The sequence below is a fragment of the Pan paniscus genome, chromosome 15 (assembly GCF_029289425.2).
Source record: "Pan paniscus chromosome 15, NHGRI_mPanPan1-v2.0_pri, whole genome shotgun sequence".
Taxonomy (NCBI): Eukaryota; Metazoa; Chordata; class Mammalia; order Primates; family Hominidae; genus Pan; species Pan paniscus.
Window position 1 is genome coordinate 68,759,695 of NC_073264.2, and position 27,642 is coordinate 68,787,336.

The window sequence follows — 27,642 nt, forward strand, 5'->3', positions numbered from 1 at the left end:
ATATATGGCATGGCTTGTCTCTTTGTTCCTATGCTACAATATTTTACTCCAAAAGACACTCATGGGGCTAGACACAGTGGTTCATACCTATAATCCCAGTACTCTGGGAGGCCAAGGCAAGAGGATTACTTGACCCCAGGGGTTCAAGACCAGCGTGGGCAACATAGTGTGACCCCGTTTCTACAAAAAATAATTAGCCAGGTGTCCCAACTACTTGGGAGGTTGAGGCTGCAGTGAGCCATGATTGTGCCACTGCACTGTTATAATGCTGTCAACTAGATACATAAAGCAGTTTGCTTAAATTAATTTATAGGGTGGCAATAGTCTGGAAACATAAGTCATGTATATATTTCTAATAGTGCAAACTTTGATTACCACTTCTGGGATATGCTAAAGGTGCAGGTTTAGTCAGTGGAAATCAGAGACAAATCAGGAACACAGGTCCATGTGCAGGAAATGATGGAAATGCTACAGTAATACACCTGTTGGTTGCAGTTTGGCACTGTACACTCAACTATGCATTGCTAATAAGGGAAGATGCTGAACGGACATGATGGCATTGAGCACATCATGTACTATAGTGTAATATCAATAAACCATTAGGTACATTTGCCTGTGTTTCTAGACTTTATGGCCACCCTAAATATTCTTAGATACTTGTATTCCTGAATACTAGCTTGTTCAGATCACCCTTCATCCAGAATAACCAACTAAAAAGTTAAATTCTACAGAGAAGTGAGGCATTTAGAGGGGTGAGCATGGTAGCAGGTCTGGATAGGTTCTTCTGGTTTAAGCTTCCCTTCCACTTGCTCCAGGCCAAAGGAACACTACCAAGAACTTTGACACAAGTTCTCAAACCTTAACAGAAGGTAACTGAAGTCCAGATAAAATAATTAACATATGGCTGAATTTTCTCTTGATCAAGTACAAGATACTGGGTCAGTCTGCTGGGAGACAAAAAGATGTGTTAGATGTGGAACCTGCCTCCAGAGCTCAGGCCTGCAGGGGTGAGAATGAAGTTTGCAGTAATAACTACATTTCAGGGCATATGGTGTGGTGCTCTAACAGATACAGATAACGCATTAGAGTTCAAAAGTGGGAATGCAGTTTGGCTAGTGAAAGTGGCAGATTTCCTCTGCCTTCATACTTGATTCATTTCCAGGCAGGCATCTGGAAGGTTCCTAGTCATACTGGAGATGGCATACATTTTGCCAACAAGCAGGATGAAAACCTCCCCCACCCAACACCAAGCCTTTTCCTTTTCCAGAACGCCTGACAATTATGCCTGTTATGTTAGTTGAACAGGGATAGTTTATTTCATTATCTTAAAAGGTTTCTTTTAATCTACTATAGCATAACAGTGTTTTAACTTAAATTCATGGCCAAGAGGATGAGGTGCAAGGGGCTTCCTAAAAATAGGTATTTTCTACTATAAAATGGACTCTTGTTTTTACTTTGGCTTGTTCTCCCTGTCTCAGTGGGATGACCCTCACTGAGAGTAGCAGCAAGGGAATCTGAGGTTTTGTCACACTTTGTTCTTCCAGGGTTGCTATCAGCACTGGATCTTGTTGAAGTCAATCCTCAGTTGGCCACCTCAGAGGAAGAGGCGAAGACTACAGCTAACCTGGCAGTAGATGTGATTGCTTCAAGCTTTGGTCAGACAAGAGAAGGAGGGCATATTGTCTATGACCAACTTCCTACTCCCAGTTCACCAGATGAATCAGAAAATCAAGCACGTGTGAGAATTTAGGAGACACTGTGCACTGACATGTTTCACAACAGGCATTCCAGAATTATGAGGCATTGAGGGGATAGATGGATACTAAATGGTCGTCTGGGTCAATACTGCCTTAATGAGAACATTTACACATTCTCACAATTGTAAAGTTTCCCCTCTATTTTGGTGACCAATACTACTGTAAATGTATTTGGTTTTTTGCAGTTCACAGGGTATTAATATGCTACAGTACTATGTAAATTTAAAGAAGTTATAAACAGCATTTATTACCTTGGTATATCATACTGGTCTTGTTGCTGTTCCTTCACATTTAAGTGGTTTTCCATCTTTCCTCCCTCCTCCCACAGTCTGGCTATACAGTGCATCCTTGAACTGTCAGCCCACAGCAGCAATATGCTTATTCTATCCACATCCCTAATATCATGCATTCACAAGGTCAAAGTTCTGGTCCACAAACCCTTCCCTATAGAAGTTCAATGGCTGCGAAAGAATTTGTAGTAAACCAGGCCTCCCAGGATGGCGAGCTCCAGTAAGATGATAATGGAAAGCAGCAGCTTGTTGGTTGTCACTCTACAAAGAGAAGCAAAGTGGGGAGTAGTCAGAAGTTTGGATAACCTTCCTTCTAAACATTTTGGGGTTAGACCTGGGACCACGGCTGGACACTCTGAGGCTGTATGTTTGATCACACAGCCACTTAGCAGGAAGTACTCATAAGGTTCTTTAGCTGTCACTTAGGGATAACACTGTCTACCTCACAGAAATGTTAACCTGAGACAATAAAAACCAAAGCATAAAAATGGATTCTGAAATGTTGTTCAAATAGTAGTTACTTCCTTTAAAAATAGCTTTTCTAGAAAGAAGGGTTAGCTAGAAAAAGTAATCAAATATACATCCAGCTCAGGATGGGTCCTGCCCTAGGATAAGTAACTAGAAGCCTGGGTAATACCTTTCAATCCCTTGTAAACTTCTTCCCTCTGCCCTATTTTTCCCTTTGCTCTCCTATCAACCCCAATGGATATGTTATAAAGGTAGTATAGGAGCTTAAAAATTTTACTATCTGTTGTTTACATAAAGAAGCCAACCTCTGGTTCTCATGTTCACTCTAGGTTTCTCCCTATTCCACAAGGAATTTATCACTGTAGGAAAATCCCACCCCTCCTGCTAGTTCCATGAGTGGGTTGTAGTTTTGTTTCATGCTAGGCCACCTGTGCCCAAGGTCACGTACAATACCCTCTTACCCCCAACTTCAACCTCAGTGGCAATATTTCTGCCCTGGATTTGTTGCTGTTAGCACTCAAGGATTTTGTTTTTTATTTTTGGTAAAGACTACTGTATTGGTGGCAGTTAGTACAATTCAAATATTGATCTTCAAAGAAGGACTTATTTATTCTCTATGGACTAGGAGTCCATACAGAGCTGAATGAAACTGAATCAAGTCACTGCTGTGATGACTGAAGTCAATCCCGTTTCTTGGGAAATGAAACCAAAGCCAGCTGATGCATGGCATATGCTGTTTCACTAACTGAGAACCATGGTGGCTCTATACAGGAGGTCATCAGCTCTACCACCCTTTAGATGCACTGGAATTCCATTCTTCTCCTGAAACAGCTTGTGTTTTCTGGACCTTTATTTTCAAAATGCCTGCATGAGGCAATGCTCATGGTCCTCTGGGCAACCTGACAGTGCCAGCAGATTCTGCAGCATCTTGACTCAGTTACTGCCCACGAACCCTGACAACTCCACAAGGGTTTTATTTTTAAAAGTCTACTTCTTCCCTACAAGACAGAACTTCCAGAAAAGGAGCTGACTCCCATGAAGGGCAAGCAGAGCCAAAAGCAAGTACTATGCAAGTGAAAACTACTTTCTAATCAAGATTTTACAAATATATTTCTTTTTTTTTGAGACGGAGTCTCGCTTTGTCCCCCAGGCTAGAGTGCAGTGGTGCCATCTCGGCTCACTGCAACCTCCACCCCCCAGGTTCAAGCAATTCTCTGTCTCAGCCTCCTGAGTAGCTGGGATTACAGTGCCCGCCACTACGCCTGGCTAATTTTTTTGTATTTTTAGTAGTGACGGGTTTCACCATTTGAGCCAGACTGGTCTTGAACTCCTGACCTTGTGATCTGCCCGCTTCAGCCTCCCAAGGTGCTGGGATTACAGGCATGAGCCACCGCACGGGGCTGAGATTATATAAATATATTTCAAGGAATAGGAAGCTGTTATTCCCATGTGTTGCCTTCTCTAAAGAACATCAGCTGTGATTAAATGTCCTTTCAGTGGAGAAATTTTTCACTGCTCCAAGTCAAAGCAGTATATACTTTTAACAAATGATTTTATCCTGAGTTATTTAATTATCCAAGACCATATTCCTTAGCGTATTTATTCTGGTCTGCTGGGTGGTACTGAGTATACAGGGACTATGCGTCAACTGCTGAGGTGCTTTATGAGGACCTTTGTAAGTCACTATTTTAAGCTTTTTGGTTGAAAGCCACTGAGTTAAGAGAAATTTCATGACTTTAATAAAACTTACTTTCTGGACATTGAACGGAGAATCTTCCGACTTTTGCTCAAGTTTTCACTTGTGTTTACCAGCTGAAAAGAGAAAATAGTGATTATTTCCCTCTTTAAAAAGTATACTCTGTACAATTGAATATCCCTAGATTAACAGTAGGCATTAAGGGATATATATTGAAAAATTCCAAGAAATCAAGCCAATTTAAATGATGGTCTTTGAGTGTAAGTAGAAGAACCTGGAAAGGACAAGATATTTTAGTACTCATCAAGTAGGCTTAAGAATCATCTTCCTAGGTTGCTGCTGGGGATGGACTCCTGAGACTGAGCTAATCTTCTACCGTGGCTACTCCAAAAGGGAAGGCTTCAAGTGTAGCCAGCAGACTGGCCAGCCAGTGACTGTAGAGCAACTTAAGATTTGAATTTCATCAGCCACATTCCAGGACAGCCTCTTGAGTTGGCATTTGTTTTTGTAGGCTGGTCTGTTACTGCTTTTGGGATCTGGTTATCTTTTTTCTTTACCCTCTTAAGAGACAGTTACATTGAACTGTGAAAAGAATTAACCTCCGTGGAACTTTCAACTGCTTGCTACTAATCTGGACAGCTGGAGGATATTTCACCTCCAGCAGATGGCTACTTGCCATCTGTTCCCATTCCCCAGTGGCCTTGGTAAGCTGACCTCTCAGCTCGTTCCTTGGCTTTTATTTATTTGAAACAGGGTCTCACTCCGTCACTCAGGCTGGAGTGCAGTACTGCAATCGCAGCTCACTGCAGCCTCGACCTCCCAGGCTCAAGCAATAACCCCACATGTCCCCAAGTAGCTGGGATCACAGGTGCACGCCACCACACCCTGCTCCTTTTTTTGATTTTTAGTAGAGATGAGGTCTCGCTATGTTGCCCAGGCTGGTTTCAAACTCCTAGGCTTAAGCCATCCTCCCACCTCAGCCTCCCAAAGTGCTAAAATTACAGGTGTAAGCCCGGCCTCCTTGGCTTTTAAATTCAACCAATCTACCTGGTATGTTCAAAAACCAAAACCCACACAATCTGTAAGCAAGTTACATTCTCCATAGCTTGTCTTGAATGTAGTACTTTATTGTGAATTTTCACTGAAGAGGGCAGGGCATTACTCTGACTTAATGGAGAACTGTAGCTATTAAGAAAATCTACTCAAATCTTCACACTGAGCTAGTATTTTCCTGTCCAAATCTTGGCCACAGTACGTTTTTCAAATTGATTTGCCTTCTGCTATTAAGAATACAGCATTCCATTGGTAAATTGTACTAATTAAAAAATTTTGCCCGGGCGCAGTGGCTCACGCCTGTAATTCTAGCACTTTGGGAGGCTGAGGCAGGCGGATCATGAGGTTAAGAGATCGAGACCATCCTTGCTAAAATGGTGAAACCCCGTCTCTACTAAAAATACGAAAAATTAGCCGGGTGTGGTGGCAGACGCCTGTAGTCCCAGCTACTCGGGAGGCTGAGGCAGGAGAATGGCATGAACCTGGGAGGCGGAGCTTGCAGCGAGCCGAGATTGCGCCACTGCACTCCAGCCTGGGCGACAGAGCAAGACTCCATCTCAAAAAAAAAAAAAAAAATTCCAGCTGGGCACAGTGGCTCATGCCTGTAATCCTAGCGCTTTGGGAGGCCAAGGTGGAACGATTGCTTGAGCTCAGGAGTTCGAGAGCAACTTTGGCAACATAATGAGACCCCGTTTTTACAAAAAATTAAAACAATTAGCCAGGCACAGTAGCACATGCCTGTATCGCAGCTACACATGAGGATCACTTGAGCCCAGGAGTTTGAAGCTACAGTAAGTTAAAATTGCACTGCTGCACTCCAGCCTGGGTGACAGAGCAAGACCCTGTCTCTAAAAAACTGAAAAATTCCTATGTAGGTTAACTGATTTATGGAAAGGAAAAAATAAATGAGTTATTTTTCTGAGGCTCTCAGAGTGACAGTAGACTAGAGATCCCTGATATAGTCATCATTTGGTTTAAATATTTGTTTTCTTTCCACAATGATCCAGCTTACCTTACTGGATAATCCTTAGACATTTTTTTCCCTATTACTTTTTTTTTTTTTTACTTTTACTTACATAACAGTAAAGGGTTATAGTCCAGGATTGAAGCATAATTTATAAATCTATAAACTGTGGTACTATTTTATGAAATCTGGAAAACAGCCTTGGCTCTAAATGACAGGGTATAAGCAGATGATGTTTTCGTAAGAATAGCAGAATACCCTATTAGATGTGTGAGAAATTAAAATCTCAGATTGGAAGCTTTGAATCCTTAAGTGCCTTTTGACATATTATTTCTCTTGCCAAAGAGAGAATGCAGCCACTTTATCCTTATTAATTTCTGTAATCTTGTAAGTGTAGAAATCAGGTTCTTCCATCTTTTTTTCTCCTCACTGAAGCAAAAATTTCCAGTGATGTCTAAATCTTAGGGGTAAAATTGCTTCTATGGGACATCTCTCAGCCAAGCAAACTAAAAATTGAGCAAAGCGGCCGGGCACAGTGGCTCACGCCTATAATCCTAGCACTTTGGGAGGCCGGAGCAGGTGGATCACCTGAAGTTAGGAGTTCGAGACCAGCCTGGCCAACATGGCGAAACCCCATCTCTACTAAAAATACAAACATTAGCTAGGCATGGTGGCGCATGCCTGTAATCCCAGCTACTCAGGAGGCTGAGGCAAGAGAATCGCTTGAACCCAGGATGCGGAGGTTGCAGCAAGTAGAGATCACGCCACTGCACTCCAGCCTGGGTGACACAGTGAGACTCTATCTCAAAAAAAAAAAAAAATAAATAAATAAAAATTGAGAAAAGCATAAGAACTTAAAAAAGACTATTCCCTGAATACAGAACTGCTGTAGCTTTTGGCCTTAGTATGGTTTCCAGGTGCAGTGGCCCCCTAATTACCCCATACTTGCCCCTTTCCCTGTCTGCCCAGACTTACTCTACTCTTGGTACGTTCTAACTGGTCTCGTTGTTCCCCCAGCTCTTCTATGATTTCTGAGCCAATCTGGTCAGTCTCTGTGGCAATCCGATGAGAACGTTCAATACTTTGGGTGGCCCGGTTCAGGCTTTCAGTGCCCTGCAGAAGCATTGCCCTTTGAGACTGTAGCCGATTCTGAAAGAAGTATGGAAGAGAAATGTTAGACTTTTTCCATTATAAATTCATTGCCAGCATATTCCTCATCACCTTCCCCATGTTAGAAGGGATATAGTGAGCAATAATTTTCATTCCTTTTAAGACAGAACCAAAGAAGCTAATGATTCTTTTCAAGGTCACAGACTAAAGCAGGACCTGAAATCCAATCAATAGGATCACAATACCCCCACTCCACTGCCTTTTACACTTATGCGAGGCAAGGAAAGATGGATTAAAAATACTGGAGCACTTTCCCTGTGTTTGTAATGAATCTGAACTGGTCCATGTGCCTCCTGGACTATCAACTTCTGAAAGGTGGCAGCCCAGATGTGGGAGCTACCTGATAATGCATATAGCCTGTAACTTTGATAGTGCTATGAGCAAACCAACTAAACTCTGCAGCCCTAGAAAAAGGTTAATTCACTGAAGATTCCCACTAGACTGGTACTGAGGATTGACGGACCATGAATAAGCTATTCTGTTCTTCGTTTTAAGCCTCCAGCACCTGGTATTTCCAGGTGGTCTCCCATCCAAGTACTAACCTGGCCTGACTCACTTGGCTTCTGAGATCAGGCAGGTTCAAGGTGGTACTGCCTAGATGACTACATTCTTCTTTTTCAGCATCTAAAGAAAGCATGTAAAAGTCTGAGACACTACCACATTCTGGAAAAAACATATGTGGTTACCCTCTTGGTGAGCCCCAAAAAGAACTTCACCTAAGGTCAAACAAAAAACCTTGAGCCTGCCACACTGGGGGTGATTTGGTCTCAGGGAAATTAGTATCTGGGGCTTGAGCAAGCTTCCCCACCTGCCCTAATTTCTCAACTTCCCTAATTTTCTAAATCCCCACCGAAGTTTTACTCCACCTGTAATCCTAAATACAGACAGCAGGAAGAAAAAAGTAGCCTTGTCAGGCCAGAATTAACAACCACTGACAGAAACGGAGGCAGCTCCAAGTTCTTAGCTGTTCAAAGCATGCGCGCACGCACACACACACACACACACACACACACACACACACAAAATCAAAAGGGACCCAGCTCACAGAGGCCTAGTACAGAGCAAGTGACCACTGGCAGTAGGACCATCAAGGAGCCAAAAGATTGGCTCCCAGAACAGAAGTAGCAAGAAGCATTTTCTTTCTTTTTTTTTGAGACAGAGTCTCGCTCTGTCGCCCGGGCTGGAGTGCAGTGGCAAGATCTCAGCTCACTGCAGCCTCTGCCTCCCGGGCACAAGCAATTCTGCTGCCTCAGCCTCCCAAGTAACTGGGATTACAGGCACCCGCCACCACGCCCAGCTAATTTTTGTATTTTTAGTAGAGACAGGGTTTCACCATGTTGGCCAGACTGGTCTCGAACTCCTGACCTCAGGTGATCCACCAGCCTCAGCCTCCCAAAGTGCTGGGATTACAGGCGTAAGCCACTGTGCCTGGCGCTCTGTAGCATTTTCACTTAATAAATGGCATACAGACCAGTAGACGAGGAAACCACTGAATGAGGTTCAAATAAAACCAGTTAGGTTAGCGCAAAGGAAGAAGGAAAAAGGTTTTCAAAATAAAAGATGCAGATTTTCAACTGAGTAGGCTAAAAAATGACCAAGAAAAGATCAGATCACATAAATGAACTTCAGACAGATTTGGAACAATAATTTTTCTGAAGGTATGGATACCTAAATTATGTTTTAATAATTTCTGAAACTCGCCAGGCGTGGTGGCTCATGCCTGTAATCCCAGCACTTTGGGAGGCCAAGACGGGTGGATCACGAGGTCAGGAGATGGAGACCATCCTGGCTAACACGGTGAAACCCTGTCTCTACTAAAAGTACAAAAAAAAATTAGCCGGGTGTGGTGGTGGGCGCCTGTAGTCCCAGCTACTTGGGAGGCTGAGGCAGGAGAATGGAGTGAACCCGGGAGGTGGAGCTTGCAGTGAGCCGAGATTGCGCCACTGCACTCCAGCCTGGGTGACAGAGCGAGACTCCGTCTCAAAAAATAATAATAATAATTTCTGAAACTCATAATTTTAAAGCAAAATTGTTTGGACTTCCTCCCCAACTTTGGCAACATGACTAAAGTCACTTTTACAACTCCCACTTTAACCAGCTCCACCTGCCTGCCTTTTTCCAGTCTCCCTTTACAAGTGATCTTCTGTCAGCTTCTAATCTGTGATAATCCCTCGTGCATCCATTTGAAAATTTTAAGTACTTCATTCTCAAGGGATCTAGTTTTGGCATCAGCAATGTCAAGCCAATATCATCCTGAATATCTCTTAAACTATAATCAGGATGCATCGTGAAACAGGATTTGTTTAAAATTGTAGTATGAGCCTTTCAGTCTGCACTGGTGGGCCCCTTTCCATTTCTCTGCCATGCTACTTGCCAGAGAATTTCTACTTTGTGTTGTGTTTGTGGAAGACAGACCAAATGCAGCACATTTAATCTTTCAGACGTTTTATTCCTTTAACGATCTAGCTGCTCTAGATGGTTTCAGAATACAGATGTTCAATTAGTCCAATTTTATAAATCAGAATCCTGAAAGCTAGAGAGGGAGTCTTGCTCACTTTCTATTACCACAGAATAAAATGATAAAAAGCTCCTTCTCGAGAAGCGCCCTGCATTGGCTACTGTATCTCAGTTGCTGGGCCGTCTTGACATTAAGGTAAAGGAAAGCTTGGATTGATTTTGTAACAATATTCTGATAAATTAGAAACCTAACTGAATTTTCCAGGCATACCTGAGAAAGTGATTCTAAAATTTATATGAGAGAATAAAAAAGATCAAGGAGAAAAGAAATTAGATCAATGAGTCAGAATCCAGATAATAAGAATAGGTAACATTTACATTCTACTACATACAAAGCACTGTTTTTTTTTTTATTATAAGACTGTATTATATTAAGGATAAAAAGAAATCTAAATATGCATATAGTTCGAAAGGCCTGCCTTAAATAGAGCAGATACCAAGGGGTAACAGGAACTGGATGCAGAAAAGAGGATAAGGGTGAAAAAAATGAAACAAGAGTCTAGTATACACTGATAACATGAAATACCCCAACAATATAGTTAATTTTTGTACCACAGGCCCTTAAAGGAAAAAAAAAACAAAACAAACAGCTAAAACTTACCATATGCTCATTCTCTACAGCATATATGCCATATTTCATGTCTCCTCGGCCTCCAGGTGTGGCTGTCAAAGGTGTGCTTCTCACCTCCCGATGGAGTTTAGCAAGGTCCTTCCGGTAGTTTCGAAGCTTAGACATCATGGGGTTTCGGAAAGACAGGGGTGCATAACGTAGCTCCTCCTCCATCTCTGCCAGCTGGGAAGGCAGAAAGTAGTGAGCAGATAGCCTGGTTCTTCCCTCACTCATTTGGAAATATGCCTAGTTTGGACTAATCAAACTACTTATTTATTTGGACTACACCAAGTAAATAACCATATGCTCCATGAGGCAGGGACCACGTCTGGCATGTTCCCCTCATTCTGAATGCCTTGCATAGTGCCCAGCAAGCACAGAGCAGGCATTCAAAGTATATGAACTGAATGAATGAATGGAAAAACAGAAGTACTTTATAGCTTACTAAACACTTTTATACACATTCTCCATTTAATCCTCACAACAAATCAATAAGGTAGGAAATGCTCCATTTCATATATAAGACTTAAAGAAACCTCTGAAGATCGCACAAAAAGGAGGAGTCCGGGCCAGGCACAGCGGCTCAAACCTGTAATCCTGGCACTTTGGGAAGCCGAGGCAGGAGGATCACTTGAGCACAGCCTGGGCAACATAGCAAGACCTCATCTCTATATATATATAAAAAATTAAACAGAAAAGGAGTCAGGATTCAAAATCTTCAAATTCTCTCAGCTCTCTTCAATATACCAAGTTTTTAGCCTGGTATGATTGAACATTGCCATCAAGAAGTGCTTTGAAGTCTACTGTACTAAAAATGATAGGGGTCTGGCATCAGGGTTCTTCCCTTCTCCTGCTCCTCTTTCTGAAAATCAATTAAGTTTGTCTCCATGTCAGAGAGAACAGGGGCCTACCCAGAGCAGTCTGCTTTAGGGGAATCAGACTTCCATTTTTCTGGGGTAAGTAAAATGTAACACCTGGACACATCCACAAGAGGCCCTAAATTATTTTCATCTGCCTGGAATGGGCAGCATAGGATTATTACTTTTCCTGAGTTTGGAGAAAACAAGTATCTGAGCATCAAACAAATCAGTAGCAGCTAGAAGATTTTAAAAATGCTACCAAGGTATTAACTGAAACAGGAGAATGGCTACAAACAGGTATCACGGATATGCCCAGCTGTACACAGGTATTAAGAAAAGCTCCCAGTACTCCCATTAGGAAGAAGATAGTTCCCACAGTCTAGTGGCCTGGTCTTTCTTAAAACAGATGCAAAACAGAGAAAAGGATGCAGATGTGCTTCCTTCTCAGAACTTCATTGGGATAAGTGGGAAATTGAAACACTGATCTTCAACAAGCAAGAAGGAAGTTTGCTGGCCAAAAGAGAATTTTTTCTCCATCTGCTCTCGGGTAGCAAATACAGGGCCAACTATTTCTGCGGAGTACTAGTAGCAACCAGAATTTTGGCCCCAATCTTAATGAGTTTGCTGAAGCTAGAGTATGATGAGATGGAGTCAAAGGACTCTTGCTTCTATAGGGCTAGAGCAAAAAAAAAAAAAAAAAAAAGTTTTTTTTTTTTTTTAAAGAAAAGCCACAGGTGAAGAGAAGCAGTTGTTAAACTGTTCAGTAAACGGAACCAACTTCTGACAAACTTTGGGTACCAACTGAGACTCATGCATGTCTTGCCTGAGGTACCAACTCCAGCTCCTATGTTGTCTCTTAAGACAGAAAGGGACATGGTTAGAATTACCTCTAAACTACATTTTCTGTGACAGTAGGTTTAACAAAGAACAGTAACCTTTTTTTTTTTTTTTTTTTGAGGCAGGTCTCACTCTGTCACCCAGACTGGAGTGCAGTGGTGCAACTGTGGCTAACCACATGCTTGACCTCCCAGGCTGAAGTGATCTCCCACCTCAGCCTCCTGAGTAGCTGGGTCCAGAGGCATGCACCACCAAACCTCGGTAATTTTTTTTTGTTTGGTAGAGATGGGGGTCTCCCTATGTCGCCCAGGCTGGTCTTGAACTTCTGGCCTCAAGTGATCCTCCCACCTTGGCATCTCAAAGTGTTGGGATTGCAAGCATGAGCCACCGCACTGACCAGTAACCTATCTTAATGGCCAGCTCTTAAAAACAGATTTTAGGCCAGGCACGGTGGCTCATGCCTTGTAATCCCTGTACTTTGGGAGGCCGAGGCGGGCAGATCATGAGGTCAGGAGATCGAGACCATCCTGGCTAACATGGTGAAACCCCATCTCTACTGAAAATACAAAAAAACAGCCAGGTGTGGTGGCGCCCACCTGTATTCCCAGCTACTTGGGAGGCTGAGGCAGGAGAATGGTGTGAACCCGGGAGGTGGAGCTTGCAGTGAGCCGAGACTGTGCCACTGCACTCCAGCCTGGGCAACAGAGCGAGACTCCGTCTCAAAACAAACAACAACAACAACAAAAAAAAAACAATAGATTTTAAAAGACTGCTTGGGTAAAAGTATGAGAATGCCCTTACTACTCACATCAGCAATATATTACCAAAGAGTCATATTTCAGGAGCATCTTCAGGCTTCACCCATTTGTTTGCCAAACCCCCTCAACAACCATCCCCATCAACTGGCTTCATTTAGTAAGAAATAGTCAAAATCAAGATCAATGGACAGGAACAGTTAATTTGTGATCAGTTCATAGCATTACTTCTGGAAAAGACCAACACCAGGTAGAAGAAACAAAATTTGCTCCTTGTTCTCACCGTTTCATTTGCTTCCTGTTGCTTTTCATCAAAATCCCTGATCAATTTCTTCTTTTCTTCTAGAAAAGATAGATAAGTTTCAAATGCTTATTACTGTTTCCACACATTTGTAAAGGCCATTCCCTCTGCTTCGAATAAGCTTCCTATGGCAGGGCCTGGTGGCTCATGCCTGTAATCCCAGCACTTTGGGAGGCCAAGGCAGGTGGATCACAAGGTCAGGAGTTCAAGACCACCCTGGCCAACCTGGTGAAACCCCATCTCTACTAACGATACAAAAATTAGCCGGGCGTGGTGGCAGGCACCTGTAATCTCAGCTACTTGGGAGGCAGAGGTAGAGAAATGCTTGAACCCAGGAGGTGGAGGTGGCAATGAGCCGAGATCGCGCCATTGCACTCCAGCCTGGGCAATAGAGCGAGACTCTGTCTCAAAAAAAAAAAAAAAAAGAATGTTTACCAATAGTGACTCTCTGAAACCCCTCACCACTCCCACAGTGAACCACTTCTATGTTAACTCGTACACTACTTTTCTGCAAAATAAAAATTCCACCTACTCGGCTTGCTGAGAGGCTGTCTGGTGTGGTGCTTGTTTTTCTCTGGGTGTGGCACCGGCAATGACTTGAACGATGAGAACGTTATTTATTCCCCTTTCAGCCTTTCCCATTCTGTCCCTTTGGTTGAGTGTATCTTTAATACCTAAAAATTACTAATCTCCCCTTTGAACAAAAATAGAACAGGCTTCAGCTTCAAAACAAACATCTAACTAAAACAGTATTGTCTTAATTGTATTTTCTGATAGTTTATACTACAGGTTTTCCATCTAAAATATGATAGCAAGTTTCATTTTTAAATAACATTGTTTTAAATAAATGTATTTTACATGAAATAAGTTGACATAAAGAAAATGTAAGTGACAAGGCTGGGCACGGTGGCTCACGCCTGTAATCCCAGCAATTTGGGAGGCCGAGGCGGGCGGATCATGAGGTCAGGAGATCGAGACCATCCTGCCTAACACGGTGAAACCCCGTCTCCACTAAAAAATACAAAAAATTAGCCTGGCGTGGTGGCGGGCACCTGCATTCCCAGCTACTCGGGAGGCTGAGGCAGGAGAATGGTGTGAACCCAGGAGGCGGAGCTTGCAGTGAGCCGAGATTGTGCCACTGCACTCCAGCCTGGGCGACAGAGGGAGACTCCATTTCAAAATAAATAAATAAATAAATAAAATGTAAGTGACAGTAATAATGATACTTGCGGATGGCAAAAATTATGAAAGTGGTACCAGAATGCTGTCACCTGGTAAACATTTGTATGGGGGAAAGGCATACAAGCACCTTTTCTGGTTAGTCAGCGGGGTGAGGTTCTGGTGCCAGGTTCGGGCCTGCCTCAGCATGTAAACTTAGATAATTTCCTTCATTTCTTTGGGACCTCACATCCTCCTTCATTGACTACAAAATGAGGAAGTAGGTCATTCCCTCATATCTAACAAGCAAAAATTAGCTCCTTTTAAGAGGAGCTTGATTTTTAAAAAAAATTTATACATCCAAATGACTGTTCTCCCTGGAAATCTACACATAATCTACTTATCACCACAAAGTTACCATCATTTACAATGTTTGTTTGTTTGTTTCAAGACGGAGTCTCACTGGTCACCTAGGCTGGCAAAATACATGTAATATAAAATTTACCATTTTGACCATTTGTGAGGGTATAGCTTAGTGGCTAGGCACGTTCACACCGTTGTGGAGCCATCACCACTAACTGTTCTCCAGAACTTGTTTATCATCTCAAACTGAAATTCCATACCCATCAAATACCTCCCCATTCTATGAATTTCACTACTCCAGGTACACCATTAAGTGGAATCATACAATATTTGTCCTTTGTGTTTAGCTTATTTCACTTAGCACAAAGTCAAGGTTCATCTATGCTGTTGCACGTATGGGGATATGGCCTTTTAAAGCTATGTATTTTTCAATGTGACTCCTAAACACAAGCCAGCAGCACTTCCACCAACTAAAGAGCAATTTTTTTTTTTTTCTTGAGACAGAGTCTTGCTTTGTCTCCCAGGCTGGAGTGCAGTGGCTCGGTCTCGGTTCACTGCAACCTCTGCCTCCCAGGTTCAAGCGATTCTCTTGCCTCAGCCTCCCGAGCAGCTGGGGTTACAGGCACCCACCACCATGCCCGGCTAATTTTTTTACATTTTTAGTAAAGACAGGGTTTTGCCATGTTGGCCAGTCTGGTCTCAAACTCCTGACCTCAAGTGATCCATCCACCTCAGCCTTTCCACTGCAAAAGAGAACAGATGAGCCGGGCTTATGGAGAAATGGCATGTGGGTATTCAGTTGCTGTCCTGAGATTTTCTTAGATGATTTGTCTGCTCTGATTTTCATCTTAAGACCTGGCTTTTTTTGAGACTGTGTCTCACTCTGTTGCCCAGGCTGGAGTGCCGTGGCGTCATCTCAGCTCACTACAAACTCCAACTCCCGGGTTCAAGTGATTCTCATGCCTCAGCCTCCTGAGTGGTGGGATTACAGGAGTGCGCCACCACAACCAGCTAATTTTTCTATTTTTTGGTAGAGAGGGGGTTTAACCATGTTGGCCAGGCTGGCCTTGCGTGGTCCACCCATCTCGGCCTCCCAAAGTGCTGGGATAACAGGTGTGAGCTAGTGCACCCAGCCAAGCCCTGACTTTTGAACCCAATCCTACATAAGATGTAATGTCACTGTAATGCTTTATATGGATTTACATTTTGTTAATCACAACAGCATCTAATGTCAGTTATATCTTTTTTTTTTTTTTTTTGAGACAGTCTCACTCAGGCTGGAGTGAAGTGGCATGATTACGGCTCACTGCAGCCTCGACCTCCCAGGCTGAAGCAATCCTCCCACCTGCTCAAGCAATTCTCCTGCCTCATCCTCCCAAGTAACTGAGACTACAGGTGCAGGTTACCACACACAGCTAATTTTTTTTTTTGGTAGAGATGGGGCCTCACTATGTTGCCTAAGCTGGTCTTGACTCCTGGGCTCAGGCAATCCTCGACCTCAGCCTACCAAAGTGTTGGGACTACAGGTGTGAGCCACCACACCTGTCCTTGTATCCTACTTTTTAAGTGACCATAAATCATTTTGGATGCGTATATTCTATAATCTCAACTTGAGACCAAGTTCCTCTGAAACATGGAAATTTATTTTGTCATTTTTACTGTGCCATAGATCCTACAACTATAAACCTCCTTAGATGTGGCTACTGCCTGAAAGGGCAAATGACAACACACCCTTTACTATGTCTCATTCATTGTTGTGTGACACCCCCTTAATATACACAAGATACTTCAGACAATTTGCTCCATACCACTCACAAAACCCATGGCTGTTTGTTGTTTAAAAAAAAGTAGAGGAAGGTTCACCATGGCAAACGGTATGACTCTTGACCATCTATGATGTAACTGAAATGAGCACCAAGGCAGCTATTACTGTTCCTGAGGGGGATGTGTTCTTAGCTACCAGTACTGAAATAATACCGACAGCCAAAAACGGCTACTTCCATGGAGCAGTATTGTATTATTTTGTAATAAGCTGTCCCAAAAGTGCTGAGCATCATCACTGCTCTGAGTCAGCACATCTCCAAACTCAGGCATGCTCACTCCTGATCCAAGCCAGACAGTAAGAAGCAGTACTGTACACATATGTACATTCCCTTCCTAGCTCCTTCCTTTCCTAGACTTTTCTACAACTGTGTTTAGTCATAAATTCTCCTCCTTTATTCTTCCTTTGTTAATGGGTATGAAAATCCGCATTCTCAAGAGGCAAATTCTAGAATGATTCCAGGAATGTAACTACATAAATGAAAGGGGGAGAGGAAGACCACAGAACCTCTCTCCTTTCACTAACTTCTGTGTGCTAGAATATTCCATTTCCTACCTGATTTCATAAAACACATTTCCTCTTATAAGTGCTCTATAACAACATACTTTTACAGAACTTCACTACATTTATGAGATCCTTTCTGGACTTCTAAGATTTAAAACAAAACAAAACAGAAACCTTTGAAATCATTTCTTGTGATGATAAAGCCAGGGAGGCAGATAATTCAAGAGACTGATCTCTACCCAACTGAGAGGGATCAATAGCAGCTTTTTAAAAATTCTTTAGGCTCAGAATTATGAAACCAATGAATGCTAGAGCTAGGATGTACCTCAGCGATCATCTAGTCTAACCTCCTGCCTTTACCACTGAGGACACTATACCCTGGAGAAACTGAGTGCCTGCCCCACAGTCATTGGAACAGCAAATGTATGGCAGCACTAGTTCTGGAATGCAAGTGTGCTGACTCCCAGTCCAAGGCTTTTCTGTACATTAAACAACTGTATACTGTATACAACTGAGGGGCATTTTTGTGCTCCCAGAGTATAGCCTTTAACAACTGGTAAAATCTGTTGAAAAAACAAAAAACCTCTTCCTCTTTTTAGGGAGTTAGAATTGATGCTACAATCAACTACAAACAGCAAGGTGGCATCCTGGGGAGAATGGGCACCATGAACAAGAATGAACCACTTCAAATACCACTATCCCCCACCCCACAAGCCTGCCCAAATCAGTCACATGTGAGGGACTCTCTGGGACCAACTCTGTCTCCTTTGGGAAACTGGGTGGATGCTGACATGGAGTAAAATGGAAACAGACAGCTCTGAAAAACAGCACTACAGAAAGCCTACCTTAATGTTTGACCAAGGTGGGCAGCCTCTCTTCCTTATGGGGATTTGAATTTCCAGCCCAAGAATGCCTAATCTTGGCCCTTTAAAGTTGTGGAAATAACTTCAGTTTCACCAGCTCATAAATATGTGGTTACTTTGCTTTTGGTGCCTCACTGTGGCAAAATGGAGGACTTACACCCTTTATTTGTATACCGTGACAGTTGACTAGATCCCACACCATACAAGAGTTAAAAGCAACAGAGATCCCTCTCAACCAACCTGTTTCCTCATCTGCAAATAGGGACTATAAGACTACTGACCTCGTAAGGGTTGTTTGAAAGGGTTAAAAGAAATAATACACATAACATTCACTTAGCAAGTGCCAAATATAATAAGGGCTCAATAAATAGAAACCACCATTGTTTCTGAAAGTAAATACTTAGGAAGAACCTAAGAGCAAAAACCAAATTCAGTAGAAAATATGAGGAGTTACAGGCCAGGCGCGGTGGCTCACGCCTGTAATCCCTGCACTTTGGGAGGCCGAGGCGGGCGGATCACGAGGTCAGGAGATCGAGACCATCCTGGCTGACACAGTGAAACCCCGTCTCTACTAAAAATACAAAAACTTAGCCCGGCGTGGTGGTGGGCACCTGTAGTCCCAGCTACTCGGGAGGCTGAGGCAGAAGAATGGCGTGAACCCGGGAGGCGGAAGTTGCAGTGAGCCGAGATCGCGCCACTGCACTCCAGCCTAGGTGAAAGAGCGACACTCCATCTCAAAAAACAAAAAACAAACAAACAAAAAAAAATGAGGAGTTAGAATAGTTAAAATTCTACAGTCTGTAAGTAATTGGTGTTTATCGGCCAGCTGATTATAGTACTTCATAGTGACTATTTTTTCTGGCTCTGAAAATAATAGGGTCTTGTGTTATACATACTGATCTAAATGATTTAAAATGGAAAACTTTCAATATTTTTATGATACACGTTAAGACATATGGAGAGATGTCTTCAGGTATGACAAAACCAAAACTAGAAATCATGACCACAGGCATTTAACATATTGATTAGATTAAGAAATTATAGCACATTATAGTACTCTGAGGTAATTGGAGAGACCTCTTCAGAGGTTGTAAAACCAAGAGTAGAAATTATGGCCATAGGTATTTAATGAAATATTAAATGGATTAATAATTATTGTAAGTGGTAATGGACAGTTACACAAAAACTTCCTAAAACAGGACACATTGTCTCTAGTATCATTCAAAGGCAGAAAGTGAATGGAGACTGTACTTTGCAGAAATACAGTTTTTGTTGTTTTAATAGGTGGAATATACCCATTTTTAAAGTAATGAAAATGTGGTCAACAGAATAGAAATAAATCACAATCATATATCAATACTTTCTTTCCAACAATTCACACATTCCATCATCCAATAGGTATCTATGAAGCACCTAGTCTGTGCTAGGCACCGTTCTGGTACTTAGGAAACACAGTGAAAAAAAGACAACATTGAGCTTATATTCTAGCTCAGTGGCTTTCACACTTAGCCTTCATCAGAAACCCCCTGGAGGGCTGTGAAAACACACTGCTAGTTAAAACTTTCTGATTCAATAGGTCTGGGGTGGGGCCTGAGAATTTGCATTTCTAACAAGTTCCCAAATGATGCTGATGCAGCTGGTTCATGGACCACAATGAAACCACTGTCCTAGTGAAAGGAAGACAAACAATATACTGTAAATATCATAAATGTGGAAAGTGTCTAATATGTCAGAAAATAAGTACTCTGGAAAAAAAAAGGTAAGAATACTTGTATACAGGGCTGGTATTCTTAATTTTCATTTAAATAAAATGGCTAGTAGCTCTATTATCAGGCAGTATTCTAAGGACTTTACATATATTAACTCATTTACTCCTCACAAAAACCCTGTGAAGTAGATACTATGATTTATCCCCATTTTGCAGGAAAAACTAATTGGGTTAAAGTAACCTGTCCAAGGTCACACTGCTACTAGAAGGTGAATTTAAACTCAGGCAATCTGGCTCTTGAATTCTTGCTGTTAAATATTATACTATATGGCCTCTCAATTCACATACGTCTTCATAATTTTTTTTTTTTGAGACGGAGTCTTGCTCTGTCACCCAGGCTGGAGTGCAATGATGTGATGACAGCTCACTAAAACTTCAAACTGCTAGACTCAAGTGATCCTCCTGCCTCAGCCTCCTGAGCAGCTGGGATTACAGGTGAGCAGCACCACACTACTCAGCTTTTTTTTTTTTGTAGAGATAGGTCTCACCATGTTGCCAAGGCTGGTCTCCAACTCTTGGCCTCATGCAATCCTCCTGCCTCAGCCTCCCAAAATGTTGGGATTACAGGCATGAGCCACCACACCTAGCCCCCATATGTTATTTTTAATGGCAGAAGAAGAAACATTTTGTAAGGCTAGAATGGACATATATTATGTCATGATCTCTGTTCTACAGGTACCTTTGATATTCTCATCCACAACCCAAACTTTGCTTCTCCTCTTATGTTTCTTACTTAAGTTCATCATTCACCCAGTTGACCAAGTGAAAAAATGCAGACACCCTGGAACCTTTCTCCCTCACTCCTCATATCCATTGAGGCTGGTTAATTTCTGCCTCAAAACCAACTCTTGGGCCGGGAACTGTAGCTCACCCCTGTAACCCCAGCACTTTAAGAGGCTGAGGTGGGTGGATCACTTAAGCCCAGGAATTCGAGAACAGCCTGGATAACATGGGAGACCCTTACTAAAAATACAAAAAATTAGCCAGGCCTGGTGCCATGCACCTGTGGTCCCAGCTACTCGGGAGGCTGAGGTGGGAGGATCACCTGAGCCCGGGAAGCCAAGGCTGCAGTGAGCAGTGATGGTGCCACTGCACTCCAGCCTGGATGACGGGAGACAGGAGTGAGAACCTGTGTCAAACAAATTCCCGTTAGCAAGGTGACTGCCCAAAAGGCTCTTAACACAGTCCCCTGTACCCAGATTCTTGTGCTCTCTCTTGTCCTGTCTAGCCATTAATGCCCTCCTTCTAAAAGAAAATCCACATCAATCAACTGCTTTACGTCCTTTACTGACTTTCCATATCAAGTCCAAATGTCTCAATGTGATACTGAGATCCCCTCACAATCTGGCTGTTTCACCTGCCCCTCTACTACTACTTTCCCACATACATTCTAAGCTCCAGAGTTGGGAGTATTCCATGTTTTACTCCTGTGTTGCCTCTTCGCATTTCCCATCTAGCAAACTCCCACTCAATCCCTTATATTCAGTTTGAAGTTTTTTGAAGCTTCCCCCTCTTCCCCATGCTCAAGTCCAGCCCTTTTTATGGTCTCAGAGAACTTTATTTTAGGATTAATCACACACTTGGTTGTAAGGTTTGTTACCTTTTTTTTTTTCTGAGATAGAGTCTCGCTCTGTCGCCTGCAATCTCTGCCTCCTGGGTTTAATCGATTCTCCTGCCTCAGCCTCCTGAGTAGCTGGGACTACAGGCACATGCCACCACACCCAGCTAATTTTTGTATTTTGAGTAGAGATGGGGTTTCACCATGTTGACCAGGATGGTCTCCATCCGTGACCTTGTGATCCGCCCGCCTAGGCCTCCCAAAGTGATGGGATTACCAGCATGAGCCACCGTGCCCGGCCGTTTGTTTCTTTTTAAGGTAAGAACTCTGGAAGTCCTCAGAGCCCAGACAGTGGCTGATACATAATAATTCTCAGTGTTTATTGAAAAATGACTGAATTCAATTACAGAGCATAAGCTACATGCAAGGACTGTATTATGTACATTATGCTGTGCCTAATAATTCATGATGGGCATTAACGCTCTGAAAACTTTATGATGTGGTCTCTGAACTAGAAAAAGAGGATTCAGAGATGAGGCACCATGTGTTTGCTTAGATAAATTCAATTTATTCAACAAACATTTATTGAGCAGTGTGAATGAGGTACTGAATAAGAGGTAAAGTTGTTGGACTTATTATAATTCTAGGGATATGTATATATTTTCTTTACTTATCCATTAAACAACTATGTCTGTTACCAGCAACTTAGAGTATTTTGTGGTTGGGCGCAGTGGCTCACACCTGTAATCCTAGCACTTTGGGAGGCCGTGGTGGGCAGATCACTTGAGGTCAGGAGTTTTGAGACCAGCCTGGCCAACATGGTGAAACCCCGTGTCTACTAAAAATACAAAAATTAGCTGGGTGTGGTAGCACGTGCCTGTAATCCCAGCTACTCGGAAGGCTGAGGCATGAGAATCACTTGAACCCAGGAGGTGGAGGTTGCAGTGAGCTAAGATTGTACCACTGCACTCCAGCCTGGGCGACAGAGCAAGACTCTATCTCAAAAAAAAAAAAAAAAAAGAAAGAAAGAAAGAAAAAAGAAAAGAAATTCACATATTTCTGATTGTCCTCTTTGCAGGATGGAGAAAAAGGCTGGGTAGACAACAAAGGTGAATGTAACTATCTTAGCTTTATGTTGCTATAACAGAATAGCTGAGTCTGGGTAATTTATAAAGAAAATAAATGTATTTCTCAGAGTTCTGGAGGCTGGGAAGCCCAAGGCTGAGAGGGCTGATTCTTTCAAGGGCCTTCTTGCTACCCATGGGTCACCCCATGGCAGAAGATGGAAGGGCAACAGATCAAGAGAGCAGGCAAGCAAGAGAGGGCTGAACTAACCCACTCTCTCAACAACCAAGCCACTCTCAGGATAACAATCTAATCTCTGAGGATGGAGCCCTCATGGTCTAATCATTTCTTATGGGTCCCACCTCTTAATGCGATTAAAATAGCAAATAAATGTCAACATAAGTTTTAGAGGGGGACATTCAAACCATAGTCATAATGAATTCAATTTTCTATTTTTCAAAGCAATGTTCTTTTGCATTATTTAGACTTATAGAAATAGGCATTGCAAAAATTAATTCAGTGCCAGGTTGAAAATGCAGTCTACATTTTTTTTTTTTTTTTTTTTTGAGAGAGTCTTGCTCTGTGGTCCAGGCTAGAGTGCAGTGGTGCGATCTTGGCTCACTGCAACCTCCAGCTCCAGGGCCCAAGTGATCCTCCCACCTCAGCCTCCCCAGGAGCTGGGACTACAGGCATGCACCACCATGCCTGGCTAATTTTTTTATTTTTTGTAGAGATGAGGTTTCACCATGTTGCCCAGGCTGGTCTCAAAATCGTTCAACACAGCAGTACTCCTGCCTCAGCTTCCCCAAGTGCTGGGATTACAGGTGTGAGCCACCATGCCTGGCCTGCAGTCTACTTTTTTTTCTTTTCTTTTCTTTTTTTTTTTTTTGATACAGAGTCTTGATCTGTTGCCCAGGCTGGAGTTCAGTGGCATGATCTCGGCTCACTGCAACCTCCGCCTCCTGGGTTCAAGCAATTCTCCTGCCTCAGCCTCCTGAGTAGCCGGGACTACAGGCAACTGACACCATGCCCGGCTAATTTTTGTATTTTTAGTAGAGATGGGGTTTCACCATATTGTCCAGGCTGGTCTTGAACTCCTGACCTCAAGTGATCCGCCCGCCTCGGCTTCCCCAAGTGCTGGAATTACAGGTGTGAGCCACCGTACCCTGCCTGCAGTCTACTTTTCAATCACATAAATCAGATCCCACAATGCTTCTGCACAATATCTTTTAACTGCATCCCATCATATTTAGAAAAAGGCACAAGTCTTTCACCATGGTCCACAAGGCCCTACATGATCTGGCCCTGCTTACCGCTCTCCTTTGCTCACTCCATCCCAAACACATGGAACTTCCTGCTCTTCGCTGAACACACCAAGCTCATTTCTGCTTAAAGGCATTTGCAGTGCTATTCCCTCCTTCTGACACTCACTTCTCCCTGATTTCTGGTTTACTCCCTCACTTCATTTAAGTCTCTGTTCAAACGCCATCTCCTCAGAGAGGACTTTCACAACCGCCCTATTTAAAACTGAAGTCCCAAAGAAGGCGGATCACTTGAGGTCAGGAGTTAGAGATCAGCCTGGCCAACATGGCAAAACCCTGTCTCTACTAAAAATACAAAAAAAATTAGCTAGGGGTGGTGGCGCAACTGTAATCCCCATTACTCCAGAGGCTGAGGCAGAAGAATTGCTTCAATCTGGGAAGTGGAGGTTGCAGTGAGCCGAGACCGTGCCACTGCACTCCAGCCTGGGTGACAGAGTGAGACCCTGTCTCAAAAAATAATAATAATAAAATAAAACTGAAGTCCCATCCCCTATTCTTTTACTCTGATTTACTTTCCTGTATTCTTTAACACTGCCTCTTAATAGTTATATATTGTTTATCACCTACCCACTAGAATGGGGATGTTCGTATCTTTTTCACTGTAATTTGCAATATTCACCAGCACCTAGAACGGTGCCTCACAATTCACCAGCACCTAGCACACAGCAGCCTCACAATAAATATATATTAAATACATGAATTTCACTCTCACCAGTCATTCAATTCCTATGACCTTGAGTAATTCGTTGAGCAAACACCCAAGCTCTGACTCTTAAATAAAAGCAATAAAACAAAGTTTTGTCCTTGCCATCAAATTCTATATATCCGGAGGCCAAGAACTATAGCAGCTTTTCCTATGGATTTAGGGCCGGAAAACTCTAGCTCCTCCAGACAGAACTTGTAGCAACCTGAATCATGAAATTAAGGGGTAGTAAACAGTCTCAGCTGTAAAAACGTTCAAAACAAGACCACATCTAAATGCCACAATCAGGTTTTAAAGGCCAGCTCTCTACCCTCCAATAACTGGTATTTACCAACACCCCCAAATTATGACTCCTTTGGGTTTTTAACCCTTTTTCTGTGCTACGGATCCTCTGTCAGTCTGGTGAAAACTAGACCTGTCTTGAGACTAGTGCTTTTAAATGCATAAAACAAACAAAAACAGCTATGAAAGAAACCCACTCTACATTACAGGACCGCAGATGCAAAAGCCCCTCTGCTCTATTTGCCACAGTGAAAAAAGATGAGAAAATGTGGAAGGCCATAGAAGAATCCCAGGGAACTGAATCCCGAGGTCCAATTTACTCTCAGTGGCAGCAGGGAGACCTGGGGCTGGGACAAGCCAGCCCTAGGGGGCGTGTCTGAGGACGCGGAGGGAGGAGACGCGGGCCCGGGTCTGGGAGGAAGGTGGGGGAATCTTCCTTCCAAAGCGCGCAGGGCTGCGCTCCCCACGGCGTGGCCCACCCCCGCCTCACCGGTCCCCGCCGTCCCCAGCAGCCGCTCGGGCACCCCTTGTAGGTCTTCATGGAGGCCGCGGAAGATCTCGTGCAGCTTCTCGAAATGCTCCGAGGAGGCGGCGGAGGAGGCCATGGCGCAGGCCGCGCTGGAGCAGCGGCCACCGAGATTCGGGGCCCTGGGCCCTTTCCTAGCCCGGCGGTCAGCCGCCCAGCCCAGTGGCCATAACGGCGACCGCCGCACCACCGCCGCCCAGGACGAGGCTCTTCCGGGGCCGCGGCAGGGTCCTCTCGAGCCGGAACGCCCACCTTCTCCAGCCAGTGATTGCTGGAGCGCCGGCGCGAAAGCCTGACGAGAAGTCGGGAGACTGCGCGGCCTAGGCGACTCCTGAGGGAGCGGTGCCGCGCCGGGGCGAGCGGCAGTCGCAGAACCCGAGAAGTGCCGGGTCCGGGTTGGGGAAAGGCCGCAGCGAAAGGGGCCTAGGGGACCTGCGGGACTGGCAGCTCGGCCGCCTTCCTCCCGGGCCACGCCGGCCGGCGAGGGGCGGGCGCTGCAGTGCACGCCGGGGGATGTAGTTTGGCTCGGACGAGAGCGTCTCGTCCCGGGGTCGCGCGTTGCTCCGGGTGCCAGGTTCAGCCCGCGCGGCGACAGCGGGCTTCGGCCCGATTTGATGTATGTTTGCGTCTAGACGTCGTCCTCACTGCCATCGCGCTTTGCTTTGCCACCCTGACCCGAATTCCTCGTTTCGCGTCTTGACTGTTAGCTTTCGGCCGTGGAAAGATAGCCGGGCCAGGGGCTCTGCCTGCCGTCGGGAGGTGGAGCACTTTTCTTGGAAGGCCCAGCGGCTCCCCAAGCTTTCAGAAGTGGAACCCGGCCGGGCGAGTGGCTCGCGCCTGTAATCCCAGTACTTTGGGAGGCCGAGGTGGGAGGATTGCTTGAACCCAGTAGTTCGAGACCAGCCTGGGCACAATAGCGAGCGCTCTACCAGAAACCCAAAATAAGAACCGGGCATGGTGGCGCGCACTTTTGGCCCCAGCTACCCCCGGAGGCTGAGGTCCCACCACTGCACTCCAGCTTTGGGAGACCTTGCTCCCAAGTGGAGCGAGATCTTGTCTCCAAAAAAACAAAAAACCCCAAAACCAAAAATTCAAAAGTGGAACCCAGTTAGGATGACCTCGAAATACTCTAGCTGCTAGGCCCGACTAATTCTCCTCGTGGAGACTAATTCTCCTCCTAGGCTGCCTCGTGCACTTGTTGACAACAGGTGTTTGTCAAGCGTAGGCATTGCGAGGGATCTGGGCATGTTGGTGAATAAAACATTTAATCTCTGCTCCAGGGGAATTTATAATCTGGTGTGGAAGGTGGGCCTGGCTTCATTAGGTCTCATCTGCCACTAAGTGTCACGTGTTAAAAATTACAAGGTCCTTTCTTGCACTCCATGGGTATAAATTCCTGTCTTCACGTCGGGCATGGTGGCTCACGCGTCATCCCAGCACTTTGGGAGGCCGAGGCGGGCGGATCACTTCAGGTCAAGAGTTCGAGACCAGCCTGGCCAACATGGTGAAACCCCCGTCTCTGCTAAAAACACAAAAATTAGCCAAGCGTGGTGGTGGGCGCCTGTAACCCCAGCTACTCGGGAGGCTGAGGCAGGAGAATCGCCTGAACCCGGGAGGCAGTGGTTGCAGTGAGCTGAGATCGTGCCACCACACTCCAGCCTGGGTGACAGAGAAGACCCTATCTCAAAAAAATTAAAATTATTATTTTCACCGATTTCACGGTTTGCTCAAGGTGTCTGTTCTCAAATGTTTGCTTGGGAGTTCAATTTTAAACTGCCTACAAATATTAAAAGATGTATGACTGCTCAGGAGAAAATGCTTTGCTAATTTGTATCTCCTGGGCCCTCATTTTTATTAGATCAAGTTCATTGGCTGTTGATTCAACACACTTTGGTTAAGCTCTTAATATGCACTGAGCATAGACATGACCAAGTCTGAGGATAGTCAGTATACTGTGTAAGTCCCACAGCACAATGCTGGGACTTGTCACAGTACAGAAATAAGGGGCAGGTGCAAAAAAAGGATCAATAGCCTGGGGCCGGGTGCTGCAGCTCACACCTGTACCCCAGCACTTTGGGAGGCCGAGGTGGGAGGATCGCTTGAGCCCAGAGTTTGAGGCCAGCCTGGGCAACAAAGCAAGACGCTGTCTCTAATTAAAAAGAAAGGAAAAAAAAATGGCCCGGGATGATCAAGAAATGTGGAAAAAGTGTCTGTGAAGAGTGTCAAAAAAAGTTAAGTAGGAAATGGTGAATGAACAATTAGATTATCACACAACCTAAATTAATAGCATGTGGATTGAGATTACACTGTAGCTAGACTCTGGAACAAATTATTCTTTAGAATGAGAAATCATTGCATAACCATAATAATGAACAGTGTTTTCTTCTTTTGACTGTAATCAAACTTTTAATTCTTAGTTTTTATTCTGGT

At 44.0% G+C, this 27,642-nt stretch overlaps 2 protein-coding genes across 4 annotated transcripts in view; one reads left to right on the plus strand and one right to left on the minus strand.

Annotated features, from left to right (window-relative positions):
- ARG2 (arginase 2) overlaps positions 1–2,022 on the plus strand; it is a 33,556-nt gene extending 31,534 nt beyond the window's left edge. For both annotated transcript variants that reach the window (XM_003824076.5, XM_034937144.1), the window contains exon 8: positions 1,545–2,022. In XM_003824076.5, the coding sequence (XP_003824124.2) occupies positions 1,545–1,750 (206 nt within the window). In that variant the 3' untranslated portion in view covers positions 1,751–2,022. The remainder of the gene's footprint in view (positions 1–1,544) is intronic.
- On the minus strand, positions 1,979–27,013 carry VTI1B (vesicle transport through interaction with t-SNAREs 1B). Of its 2 annotated transcripts, XM_003824078.6 has the most exons (6): positions 25,177–27,013; positions 13,261–13,319; positions 10,517–10,708; positions 7,204–7,377; positions 4,266–4,327; positions 1,979–2,308 (listed from the first exon to the last, which is right to left on the minus strand). In XM_003824078.6, the coding sequence occupies exons 1-6, from the start codon at positions 25,289–25,291 to the stop codon at positions 2,212–2,214; spliced, it is 699 nt and encodes a 232-aa protein (XP_003824126.1). In that variant the 5' UTR covers positions 25,292–27,013; the 3' UTR covers positions 1,979–2,211. The 2 variants fall into 2 exon arrangements, with proteins under 2 accessions (XP_003824126.1, XP_008976044.1); XM_008977796.5 differs by lacking the exon at positions 13,261–13,319 and having other exon boundaries at positions 25,177–25,705.
- Between the last annotated feature and the right edge of the window lie 629 nt (positions 27,014–27,642).